Source organism: Nelumbo lutea, chromosome 7 (genome assembly GCF_056320005.1).
Source record: "Nelumbo lutea isolate HS-2025 chromosome 7, American lotus-T2T, whole genome shotgun sequence".
NCBI classification, from domain to species: Eukaryota; Viridiplantae; Streptophyta; class Magnoliopsida; order Proteales; family Nelumbonaceae; genus Nelumbo; species Nelumbo lutea.
In genome coordinates, this window is record NC_142690.1 from 54,373,005 (window position 1) to 54,386,811 (window position 13,807).

General features: G+C 40.7%; 1 protein-coding gene across 1 annotated transcript in view; it reads right to left on the reverse strand.

Annotated features, from left to right (window-relative positions):
* Positions 1–13,807, reverse strand: part of IMPL1 (myo-inositol monophosphatase like 1) — a 93,686-nt gene that overhangs the window by 71,578 nt on the left and 8,301 nt on the right. Inside the window, exons 2-3 of the mRNA XM_088953622.1 lie at positions 13,220–13,287; positions 6,623–6,756 (exon numbers count right to left, since the gene is read on the reverse strand). Of these exons, the coding sequence (XP_088809748.1) occupies positions 6,623–6,756; positions 13,220–13,287 (202 nt within the window). The remainder of the gene's footprint in view (positions 1–6,622; positions 6,757–13,219; positions 13,288–13,807) is intronic.

A 13,807-nucleotide genomic window follows, 5' to 3' on the forward strand; every position in this document is an offset into this window, starting at 1 on the left:
CAGGTATATCCCTCACTTCCTATTGGTTTCAGATCTGGTTTGGTTTTGGTTTCAAGAACGAACCTTGAAAATGCAGTTTTCTAAATTAGGGAATACGATTCCTGGATGGGAGTGAAAGAAATTTTTGAAGTTTCGCCCAACCTTCGTGCAGGGTTCGGCCATCCATATGATGGATCTCCCATCCCTTCATTTCACCCTTTGTTTTGCCGATGGGGACCAAACTTCCTATATCATAACTTTGGAAGTAGTAGTAGATGCCACAATACCCCAACTTCTATATATGTCTTCAACTGAGAAATCCTTAAAAAGATCACAGGATTTCAACCAATGGATAACCTTAGTAGTTATTCCTTCCACAACCTCTTCCTTGGATCTACAACTGCCTTTGAAGATCCTATTGTTTCTTTCCTCCCACACTGACCACAATACAGCAGCTCTAGTGGCTCTCCACATAATCCTTCCACGAACCATTGGTTGCCTATAAAAAGTTGGATCAAGGAGGTTCTCCACAAATCCAAGGTGTTGATTTTTCGGAGTACCACTTCCCAACAAAAGGCCTGGATTTTAGGGGGTACAGGGCTACCCCACACCTCCTTTCAAGGAAAGTTCCCTACAAGGTTAGAGGTTTGAAGCAAAATGTTATAGAATGAAGAGCAATTGAAGAAACCAGAAGGGGAAGGTTTCCAAATTCTGCTATCTCTACAGGATTGATCAAGAAAGACTTCCCCTAACTGAATAATCAAATCATCAACCATCCCCATTTCAGAATCCCTTAGAGCTCTTCTCAAGCCCAAATCCCAGGAGTTATCAACAAACACTGAAGAGATCACTTTTCTTTTGTTTTCAGATAAGGAGTAAATAGAAGGAAATCTATCTCTAAGGGAGTTTTCACCAACCCAAACATCTTCCCAAAACAAGACTTTATTTCCAGCGCAGACATCATATTTGAAATAAGGAAGCATAAGAGGCAAAATGCCTTGAATAGCTTTCTAAGGAGAACAATGAGAAGCCCTAGGGTCGAGTCTTGCATCCCGGCCGTTATCTACCAGTCCATGAATACTAACAATCACTCTAGACCAAAGTTTGTCATGTTCCATCGGTAGTCTCCAAATCTATTTCCCCAACAAAATTGTGTTTCTTAGTCTTATATTTCCTAACCCAAGGCCTCCATCATCCCTACTCCTAGAAACCACCTCCCACTTCACTAAGTGATACTTCTTAGTATCCCCTAGTTCCCACAAGAAATCCCTCATTATCTTCTCTAACTGGTTAGCTACTTTCATTGGTACTCTAAAGGTAGACAGGAAATAAACTGGTAGGTTGGCTAAGGTTGACTTGATTAAGGTTATCCTACCCCGTAAAGAGATGTAATTCCTCTTCCAATTTGCTAACCTCTTGGAGAATCTTTCAATTACAGGGTACCAAAAACTCTCAACCATTGGGTTCCCTCCCAGTGGTAGCTCCAAATATTGTAAAGGCCAGCCCCCCACTTCACACCCCAAAATCCTAGCTAGGGAATCCACCTCCTCTCCCCCTAAATTGAGCCCTGCCACACAACTTTTTCCCCAGTTCACTTTAAGATTGGACTTCCTTTCAAATTGAAGCACTAGACTCTTTAAGTTCCGTAATTCCCCTTCCTCCCCGTCACAAAACAAGATGATGTCATCTACAAATTGTAAGTGTGTAACCACCACCTCCTCCCTACCAATCCTCCAACCTCTTATCAAATTGTTAGCATCGGCCCTCGAAATCATGGCACTCAACACATCAGCTACTAGGGTAAAGAGGAATAAGGGCAATGGATCTCCTTGCCTAATACCCCTCTTTGCAGGAAAGAAACCCCTAGCTACACCATTCAACAATATTGAGAAATGACATGAAGAAATGCATCCCTTTACCCAATTGCACCATCTCTCCCCAAACCATCTCCGCTTGAAAACCTCTAGTAAAAAATCCATGTCCACCATGTTATATGCCTTTTCAAGATCTAATTTGCAAACCAACCCCTTTTCCTTTCTCCTCCTCTCCACCTCAACACATTCATTGGCAATAAGTACTTGATCTACAATTTGTCTTCCTTCTACAAAGGCCCCTTGATACGGTGAGATTAGAGACGGGAGGATCTTTTTAATCTTAGCGCTAGGACCTTAGAGATGATCTTATACATGCTTCCCACTAGGCTTATAGGTCTGAAATCCTTTGGTTGGAGAGTGTCCTTCTTCTTAGGAACCAAGGCAATAAAAGTTGCATTTGCTCCCAAATTAAATTTGTCTCTCTCATAAAACTCTTCAAAAACCTCCAACAAATCTTCTCTAATTATCTCCCAACAATCTTGATAGAAAGCCATTGAAAAACCATCAGGCCCAGGAGCTTTAGCTCGATCCATGGAGAAGATTGCATTTCTCACTTCTTGGGCCTCAAATCTTTTTTCCAAAGATTCCAATAAGACACTATCTTCCACCCTCCACTCCAAGTCCTCTAAGCTCTCACTAGGACTCCCTAGGTTGTCATACGCTAATTTGAAGTGATTAACCAAAGCTTGAGCTATATCATCTTCCCTTGTCAGCAATTGCCCGTCCCACTCCAATTTTGAAACAGAATACTTCCTTCTCCTCCCATTTGCTAAAGAATGAAAAAACCTTGTATTGATGTCCCCTTCCTTTAGCCATTTGCACCTGGTTTTTTGCCTCCAATTTATATCCTCGTTCCTAAGAAGATCTTCCAGTTCATGTTTCAAATTCCATCTTTCCACCCTACCCTCTTCCCCCAGCCTTCTTTCAGCTTCTAGTCCATTTAGCTCCTGCACTCTCTGACTGATTTCCACTTTCCTTTTTTCTAATCTACCAAAAACCTCTTTATTCCAAATCTTGAGTCTAGCTTTCAAGTGTTGTAGTTTCTTGTAAAACCTATACCCCTTCCATCAGAATTCCACTTGGTCCACTTCCCACCATTCTTTTACCATAGCTAGAAACTCTGGATGAAGTAACCACATGTTTTCAAACCTAAAAGGGCACGGGCCTCCATCTAGTCTTTCTTGAGACAACCTGATTGGGCAATGATCTGAAATAGGTCTCGGCAATGCTGTAACACCTAAAATCCCCCATTCAGCTTCCCAATCCACTGTAAAGAGGAACCTATCCAATCGACAACAGATAGGATTTTCTTGAAAGTTTGACCAGATAAAATTTGCTTGCTAAAGAGGGAGGTCCCGCAATGCAAAATTCTCCACAAAGAGATTAAACTTCCTCATGCTAGATGTAATCCTACGACTAGGGTTATTGGACTCGTTCAAGAATCTTATTACGTTGAAATCTCCACCCAAACACCAAGGGCCATCCCACAAACCCTTAACGGCTGCTAGTTCTTTCCAAAAACCTTCCCTTTCCCTGTAAGAGCTGGGACCATAGACATTAGTTAGCACCCAAGCCTACCCATCTTCCTTTCTCTTCAATTTTATTGACACCGAGAAGTTCCCAATTAATTCTTCTTCACACTCCCAGTCTTCATTTCTCCACAAAGTAATAATATCCCCTGAAGCTCCCCATGATTGTGCAAAGGCCCAACTCAAATTTCTTGTTGACCAAATGCTCCTCACCCATTTCTTGTCCACCTCAGTCAATTTTGATTCTTGTATTAAGACCACATCTGGCTTTTCTCTTCTCAAGAAGTCTTTGATCACTCGCCTTTTCTTTGAACTCCCCAAACCTCTTACATTCCAGCTTATTAACTTCATGGACAAACATTTCAGGTAGCCCCAACCAAACCACCCTCTTTACTCCTTTTTTCTATCCTTCCTACCCCCACTCGCTTTATCATAAACCACCCCACTCTTCAACCTCTCCACCTCACTTAGCTTTCTTTTCCCTCTTCTTAGAAAGCTCTCCTACCTTCTTACTAGACTCTTCCACCTCATTTCCTTCTAGTTTCTTGCCTGACCCCTTCTTCTTCTATTTCCGTTGTCCTTTTGATTTTCCACTATATCCACTTTTCTCCACTGTATTGGGAAATTGAATAATCTCCTCCTCAACCCTACCCTCTTTCACATTCATCTCCTCTTCCATTCTGATTCTAAATAGTTCCAAGATCAACTCCCAAATGTTGTCCCCTACTTCTCTCTCTTCTGCTTCTGAATTTATCTCCCCCACTACCTCTGTCACTTGTCCTAAATCAAACGAATTGGCAGACTTTATAGATGGGCTGGAATCACCTGTAGGCCAGACACACACAAGACTTGGGGAAACAGAGTTAGTAACCAAAAACTAAACCTGAAAACAATCCAAACCTTGGGAAGAAGAAGACGCAATATGAGTTGCTGGAATATCATGAACCCCTTTTGTTTGACTTTCGCTGGGAATAGGACCCTCGAAATCAAGATCTGGATTGATTGCAGTGGGAAACAGGCAGTTTATAGCTCTGCTTGGAGGAACCAGATTGCCAACACACACCGTACAAGCACCCATTCCCTGGTCTTTACAAAAGATTGAATCCCCTTTTCTCCCTGTTTCAGCTTTCTCCTCACCCGAGCCTGTTTTCTTTCTTTCCAACTCCTTTCTAGGCTGAACCAACTCTCCTGGAAGTGTACAAGCCTCTTCTTCGAACAGTAACTTTAATCCTGGGTCATCTTCCTCCCCAATCCTTGAACGGCATTTACTCTGTATACTACCATAGCTGGACTCTTCAACATACAACTCTTTCAGAGACTCATCATCTACACTTACCCAGTCTGAAGCAGAATCCTCCTCTTCTAACCTCGTGCAATTATATCTCGGATTAGGTTTATCTGGGCTAGTGGAGTAAGAGACCAGTCTTGGCTGCCACGCTAAAGTCGGACCAGACATTCGTTTTTCTTTCGAGCCAGTTGCAGACCAATCTGAAGAGGATGAAGATATACCACAGCGAATGTCCATAGTCTTTTGAGCCTTGTTCCACCTCACATGCCTATTTAAGTGGCCACCTGATTTATCTATGGGCTTACTTGCTGTTAGAGTCTTATTTCGAGGCCCATCCACTTGAAGTTTAAGACTGGGCCCACCAGTACCCCTCACCTCAACCGTTGGCCCATCTTTATAATTTTGAACCTAACCCAGTCTTTTTAAAAGTTTAGTATTGGTTCCCTGACTGCAGGCCTGGGCCATATCAAATGACAACCCACCTGGTTGCTGTTCCAATCTACCTCCACCTGTCCCCACCTTTGGACACTTGTTCAAATTCAAAAAGTCTTCCGACAGACTTTCTCCACCTTTGGACGTTACTACCTGAGCAAAAGTCCTAGCCTGATCCTCTGATTTTCCAATTAAAAGTGAATGTGTGGATTCAAAAATAAGAAATGGTTCAGGTGGTTTATATTGCAAAATAGATCTTGAGAAGGGTTATGATCATGTGAAGTGGGGTTTTTTGGAGGAGGTGCGTTGGCTTGATGGGTAGCTGGATTTATGCATATCATCCTGTTCTTTTCGGTGGTTAATGGTGCATCAACTGAACTTTTCGGTCATCCTTTTTGGCCATGTTAGAGTCACAGCAGGCAGATATGTGAGATTTACTTAAAGGTTAGAAATGTAATTCAAGATGATTATTGAGGATGACTCAAGGCAGTGATAGGTTGGTCAAGAAAACCGAGACAGTAGTATGGCTTAGAAAGATGAAATCAAGAAATTTAAGTGGATAGCAAGAAATATGATGGTAAAATATCAGTCATTAGGTGCAAAGATTGGCAAATGGGTTGGCAGACACATTAGCCAAACAAGGGGTAATCAGGGCTCAATTGTAACTTGATAACTGTTGATTGAGGAAGTAGTTTAACCTCCCCTTTGGATGCCTGTATTGTATATACATTTTGTTTATTTCATTAATAAAACTTCTTGTTATTTATCAAACAATAAAAAGATCAGAAATGTTATTTTTTTAATTGTTTTGGGTGCCATCCCATCATCCTCTTAGATCTTGTACTCTTTTCATTTAGTTTCTACTGTCAAAAAAATGTAGCTTTTTTTTACAATGAAAGTTTGGTTGTGAACAGATACAATGTAAAAATCTTCTTGTGAAAGAGCTTCAAACAAATGACAACTTCAATTTGATGAGGTTCTACAGGACAACATCATAAACTAGTAAAATAGTTTTCTTTCTTATTCAGTCACTAAATCTGTGATCCCTTTATGATTGATATTCCAAGGTTTATTAACTGCCATACATCACAACCTCAGCACCTGTCTTTTCTGAACATAATAAACTAAATGAAGACCAAAAGACGTGGTGCAGGATGTGCTATAGTTCGTCTCTCTTCTCCATATAAGTAATCTAGGAATTCATTACCATAGAACTAAATGGGTTTCAATTTTTGGTCTTGAATATTATACAACGCAACTATAAATGATTACACAAGCATAATTTTGAAGTGAAAAAAATATTTCAAGAATAAAAGGAGGGGCTTATTATGATGGTTCCCTTTGTCTGTAGGTTTATCCAAGAGGTAAGCCTTTTATTATGTTCCCCTGGATAACTGTATTTCTTTCATTTTGTTAACTCTAAGGTGGTTGAACATTGAAGAAGTTCTAAAAGTTCTTTGGAAAATTCATGACATCCTGCACCAGTTAACACAAGAATTGAAGGTTTAAAAGCTGCAAACCTAAAGGATCAATGCACCAAAGATAATCAGAAGATGTATCTCCAATAAGCCCACCCTCCTCCCCAAGAATAAGATGTTCCTCAAAGTTCTTTCTCAACACTCCTAGAATAGCAGCTTCACTCATTTTATCTGTGCTGAAAGAATATTGAAAATATAATGTAAGCATTTTCAATTCAGTTCCATGAACCTTTCTCTTTAGCTGGTTTAGAATAAACCAAATGATAAATAGCAAATAATCAATAACCCATAAATCTTTGTTGAATTCAAAGCATAGATAATTGCAGAGTGATGGCTTTATCCTCTAAAACACAAAAAGTCCAAAACTAAATCTAGATCACATAAAAGGCCATTGCCCAATGTTGGTACCAGCTATCTGGGGTCTTGGAAGGGGTGAACTAGATACCTACCTAACCTTTAGCACTTTTTTGCATAGAGTGTCCACTCTCATACTTGACCCTGTATCCTCATGCTTATCAATTCCAGATTTTACCATTACACTAAGCAATTGCCCATAGTTTTAGATCACATACATTAAAAAAAAAAAGAAGAAGATAGTATGCTGAGTAAAGACAGGAAAACAATGAAACTACAGAGGAATTCGATTACCACAAATCAATAGGTTGAAATTTATGCTTGCACTAAAATCAAATGAACTTCACAAAGTCCAATTTTGGTGGTGTAGTTTGGGTAAACAGGACAATTGGGCTTAGGAAAGGACAGGCTTTTAGATCTCAAGGTGAAACTTTTCTAGTTTTCTCAGGTCAAATGCAACACTAATTCAAGCTGAGCTAATTTCTTCACTTCAAGGGCTAGGATTGGCAAGTCTCAATAGGATAGCTGGAGGTTGAGAAATACTCCCAACAATAAATTACATGGATAAGAGAGAAGATCTCTAAGCCATGATTGCATCTTCATGCTATTACAAAGGAACAATCTTTGGCATCCAGATTGAACAGTTCATTTGTATCGGTCCGCCAACTCATCAGCTAGAGAAGGGACTAATAAGGAAGATTTGTATCTGGGTCCTGCCCAGGGAGGATGGATTAGTATTGTACATGAAGGTACCTTTTTCTTCTTTTTTGTTTAGTGCAAAATGTATTATATTTCTGTAACGAGGGCAAGGCACCCTAAGAAAGATTTACATGAGGGTAACTTTGCTTTCTAGGAGCCTCTGGCAGGTCTAAACATAGCATGTGCCATATCCATGGTTCAACATTCAGTTTTAGTAAGAGCTTTGTCATGCCCAAAATATCTTATAGCTAAAGTAGTTTTAGCAAAGGAGTTCAAGATTAAAGATTAAAAGACTGTTGAGCAGGAGGCCAAGAAGAAGAAAAGAAGGAGAAAAGAAGAAGGAAGAAGAAGAAGAGGAAGAAGAATAAAAGGCAACTGAGTTAAGGCCTCAACAAAACTTAGCTTCAGTCGAGTGAAGCTTTGCATTTATATTATTCTGGCTGTACATAACAATATGTCTACAGAATTACAAAAATACCCCTGCAGGTGCTAAGTCTGTAAACAATACATGTATTACACCTGTTAACACTCCCCCTCAAGTTGGGTCATAGATATCAATCATGCTCAACCTGTCATAGAGACCTTGATGTCTGGAATGGTTTAGCCCTTTTGTAAATAAGTCTACTAGTTGGTCTTCAGAGCTGATGTATGGAGTGCATACTTCGCCTGTGATGATTTTCTCTCTGATAAAATGCTTGTCAACTTCAATGTGCTTTGTTCTATCATGTAGTACCGGGTTGGCAGCGATACTGATAGCTGCCTTGTTGTCACAGAGTAGAGTCATGGGTTTACCAACTGGAAAACCCAACTCTCCCAATATATTCTTTATCCACATACCTTCGGCTACTCCGTGTGCCATTGCACAGTACTCAGCTTCAGCACTAGATCTAGCTACCACGGTTTGCTTCTTACTCCTCCAAGTAACAAGGTTCCCGCCTACAAAGGTGCAATAACCACTACTAGACCTTCTGTCACTTTGGGATCCAGCACAATCCGCATCTGTGTAAATTTCAACCCTCAAGTGTCCATGTTTCTGGAATAATAAACCAGCACCCGGGAATTTCTTAAGATACCGAAGTACTCTCTCTGCTGCTTCAAGATGGGTGGACCTAGGTGCATGCATGAACTGGCTGAGGACACCAACAGCATATGCTATGTTTGGACGAGTCATAGAGAGGTACAACAATCTTCCTATAAGCCTCTGAAATTGCTTCACATCCTTAAGAGGTTCACCTTGGCTGTCACTTAACTTATGGTTGGGGTCAATGGGAGAGTCAGCTGGTTTAACCCCAATCTTTCCAGTGTCCTTAAGCAAGTCTAGGACATATTTCCTTAGGGAGATGAAGATACCCTTTTTTGATCGAGCAACCTCAATTCCAAGGAAGTATTTGGCAGGTCCTAGATCTTTCACTTCGAACTGAGTGGCAAGGAAGCCCTTCAAACTTTGAATCTCATCCTCCCAGTCACCAGTAACAATTATGTCATCCACATATACTATTAGGGCAGCCATTTTACCTTCTACCCTTTTTACAAACAGTGTGTGATCTGACTGACATTGCTTGTATCTCCTCTACTGAACTGCAGTATGAAATCTGCTAAACCAAGCTCTTGGTGATTGCTTCAGCCCATATAAAGACTTCTTTAACTTGCACATTTTCTGTTCACTTCCTTGAGCCAAAAAACCGGGGGGTCGATCCATATAAACTTCCTCTTCAAGGTCACCATTCAAGAAGGCATTCTTGATATCGAGCTGATGTAGATCCCAATTCAAATTGGCAGCAAGAGAGAAAAGTACTCTAATAGAGTTCATTTTGGCACAGGGGCAAAGGTTTCTGCATAATCAACTCCACATACTTGAGTAAAACCCTTTGCCACTAAACGAGCTTTATACCTCTACACAGTTCCATCAACCCCATGCTTAACAGTGAACACCCATTTACATCCAACTGGAACCTTACCCTTAGGGAGATCAACAAGTTCCCACGTGCCATTCTTATGAAGAGCATCAATTTCTTCCTTCATGGCGTTTGTCCATTCTGATACTGAAAGAGCTTCTGCCACATTCTTGGGAATAGGGATACTGTCAATGGAGGTAAGGAAGGCACGAAATGAAGGTGAGATGTTCTCATAGGAGACAAAGTTGGAAATTGGGTGTTTTTTGGTGCACAACCTAACACCTTTCCTGTGAGCAATAGGAAGGTCAAGATCATTAGCAACAGGGAGGTCTATCATTGGGAGTCAAGTTACCTGAGAGGGTATGATCTTCCCCCGAGGAGTTTGATGGCACTTGAGGTACAGCTTCTGGATTCTCCACAGCTCTTGAACTTGGTTGGCCTTTATGACGACGAGAAAAAACACGGAAAGGTGGAGGATCAGGAAGAGAAGGGGGATAAGGAGAAGGAGAAGGATTAGGAAGAGGAGGAAGTTGAACCAGTTTCTCCTCATGCCTACACTCCCCCTGAGGAGAAACAGGAAAGAAGGGCTCATCTTCAAAGAAGGTAACATCCGTGAGACATAGAATCTCCGAGAAACAGGATCAAAGCAACGATACCCTTTCTGAGAGAATGAGTAGCCAAGAAATATACACGGGATAGCACGAGAGTCCAATTTCCTCCGGGTGGGAGATAGGTTTTGGACAAAGCACCGACAACCAAAAACACGATGAGGGATAGAAAGAAGAGGGGCCTTAGGTATGTAGAACAAATGACAGCCTCAAGCCAAAATCGTTTGGGAACATTCATGTGAAGTAGTAAACCCCGTGCCACTTCAAGGAGGTGTCGGTTCTTCCGTTCAGCCACACCATTTTGTTGTGGCATACGGGCACAAGTGCTCCGATGAAGAGAGCCATGTGAAGCAAAGAACTCCGTGAGGTCACTATGAAAAAACTCTTTTGCATTGTCTGACTGTAATATTTGAATCTCGGTCTGAAATTGGGTGAAGACCATCCGCTAAAAATCTTGGATAATTTTTTGTACTTCCTCACGGGTTCACATTGGATATACCCAAGTGTATCTGGAATAATCATCAATGAAGGTAATGAAGTACTTGTAGCCACTCTCAGAAGGTAAAGTAACAGGGCCCCACACATCAGAATGCACAATGTGAAAAGGAAACTCAGATTTACTATTTCTTTGAGGGAATTGAGTTCTACAATGCTTGCTTAACTGACACGTTTGACAGGAAAAAATAGAAATAGACATTGACTTACACAGTTCTGGGAAAACCAATTTCAAGGTTTCAAAAGACAAATGACCCAGACGACAATGCCACAAATACATTTTACTCTTTTTGAACTGACTCATAGACTCTGTAACATGAAGGCCAGTCGTATTCTCCAGCATGTAGAGTCCATCAACCATACAACCCCTACCAATCGTCCTCCCCGAGGCCAGATCCTGAATCACACAATAGGTAGGGAAAAAAGTCACAGAACAGTTCAAGGAATTTGCAATACTACTGACTGAGAACAAATTCATAGGGAATTTTGGAACATGAAGAACATCAGAAAGAGTAAGGCCGAGGGGAAGAGAGAGAGTTCATTGACCAGCTATGGAAGTGTATGATCCATCAGCTAGTCTCACTTTATCTCTTCCAGAAAGAGGGTGATAAGTTTGAAAGTAAGAGGACATGCCAGTCATGTGTTTTGACGCTCCAGAATCGATGACCCAATGAGAGTCAAGGTTGTGTGAGGCAGCATGGGGAAAGCAGTGGCAGAATTACCTGATATGGATGCAAAAGAGGTGGTGGAGTTTACAATATCCTCCCTTGGGTCTGATCCAGAGTAGTTGTGTTGGCTATGTGGTGTTTGAGGCATAGTAGAAGTGGAGGGCTGATTCTTCCGAGAAACCATATTTGCCATGTGGTGTTTCTTGGTACCTTGTTGTACGGGTCTTCTAATTACATCTGAGCCTTGCTTCTTAGGTAAATCCTGAACCCACTTTGGTTTCCCATGGAGATCCCAACAAGTATCTTTGGTGTGTCGGGGCCTCTGACAATTAGTGCACCACAATCTTTCCTTATTCATGATTCTAGGTTTAGAAGTACTCAAAAAACACAGGTACACTACCTTACAGAGCTGTTACAATCCACAACTAGGCACTTGCTGATTTTCAATTTCACAGAGAACCAAACACAAACATTGCAACTGCAGTACTAGGGGTTATCACCTACACTGTGTAGGAGTTCACAAAAACACTATACGAACTGCACATGCAGTGTAACCAGGTCTGAAAGACCTACAGTTCACAACTTTGATACAGCTTCTCAGCCCAAAAAAGGCACAGTAGGAGCAGCAATACGAGTGGTGATTCACCACACTTAATCAGATGATATCCACTTTCCAGGGCAGCCGAACAGTCACTCAAGTTCTAGGGTTCATCAAAAGCCCCTTAGAGTGCAGACTAGGGCAACATACAATCGGAGGAAGGGGAACAGTCCCTACTCAGATTCTGGAACAATAACAGTCGTGCAAGAAGCCATAAACAGGAAGAGAAAAAAAAATCTCAGTACCAGCAATAGGCAGTTCAGTCATGAACTCTAACTCCCCTTTAGGTCAGAGCCTTCCTTCGAAAATCTGGGATGGATTTCTACAGTCCTCTTAGCCGAAGCATCCCAGTTACCAGCAAAAAACATGTAGCCGAACCCTTTTTCTGTGCTAGGAAGTTGAACAGTCAGCATACTTGTAGCAGAGCCCTACTCGGCAGTGAAGACTAACCGCAGCACTGGAAAAGCTTCCTCCTCCTTATCTTCGAGCATCAGTACTATAGCTCCTTCGCAGCAGAGGAGAGAGACCTCGGTTCGTTGTTTTCTAGGCCTGGGCGAACCTGCTCTGATACCATGTTGAGCAGGAGGCCAAGAAGAAGAAGAAAAGAAGAAGGAGAAAAGAAGAAGAAAGGAGAAGAGGAAGAAGAATAAGAGGCAACTGAGTTAAGGCCTCAACAAAACTTAGCTTCAGTCGAGTGAAGCTTTGCATTTATATTATTCTGGCCGTACATAACAATATATCTACAGAATTACAAAAATACCCCTGCGGGTACTAAGTCTGTAAACAGTACATGTATTACACCTGTTAACAAAGACGATATCTTTATTTCCCAAAGAAAAATGTATACTAGATTTTCTAGAAAACATGCAAAAGCTTGGACCAAGGACAATAAATATGCCCATAGATCCAAATATAAAGTTAGATGATTATAGCATAGATGCTGTTTAGGATGTCGGGATATTTAAATGACTTGTAGGGAGTTTGATCTATCTTCCCCTTACAAGGCCAGATATCGTTCACTTTATAGGTATTGTGAGGTAGCTTATGCACTAACCTATGCTATCTCAAAGGGGTGCCAGGGGTGTGGCATGGGAATCTGGAATTAATTATAATAACCCAAATTTCAGCAGGCTTTCAAATTCTGCCTGGGCTGACTTACGTTTTTAATTTATAAGTTGTGTACATCTGTAGTTTTCCCAAAAAATCAATAGAAAATGTTAGTATATAAAAAATGACCATGTAAACATCTTATTAAAAAAAGCTTCAAACAAATGAGGTTATACAGGAAACCATCATAAACTAGTAAAATAATTTTTCCTCACTCAGTAACCAAATCTGTGAGCCCTTTATAATTAATATTCCGAGGCTTATTGACTGCATCCATCACAACCTGTAAAACGAAACCATTAAACATATAAAATGTGAAGTGTGAAATATTACATGGATACAAAGAAAAGCTAAGAAGAAACTACTGCATGGATCAGAGCTAACATTATGCCGATAATCCTACAAAAAACCTAGAATTAGTATAACATAATCCAATATGATATAGACATAATACAAACTAAAAGAACAAGAAGGATAAGAAAAGAAGTTAACTCCTGCCACCTGCTAAAATTTAGCTTGTTATGAATTAGCAACTTGAACCCTGTATAAAAGGAGGATTCTCTCAGATGACACCAGAATAAAATATTTTGCCAAACTATTACTAATGTGAATTTTGAATGATAGTGAAACAGTAGACCAGACCTAATGTTTACTTGGTGATTCCATACATTATGTTATCTGTAATTTTTTGTCTTTTTTATTGCCAGTTTACTTTGCCGTTATAGGTGGCAGGGTATTATTCTTTCTACATGTTATTATGTTTTCTCATATAAATAATAACGATTGGGGCAGCAGGACCACTA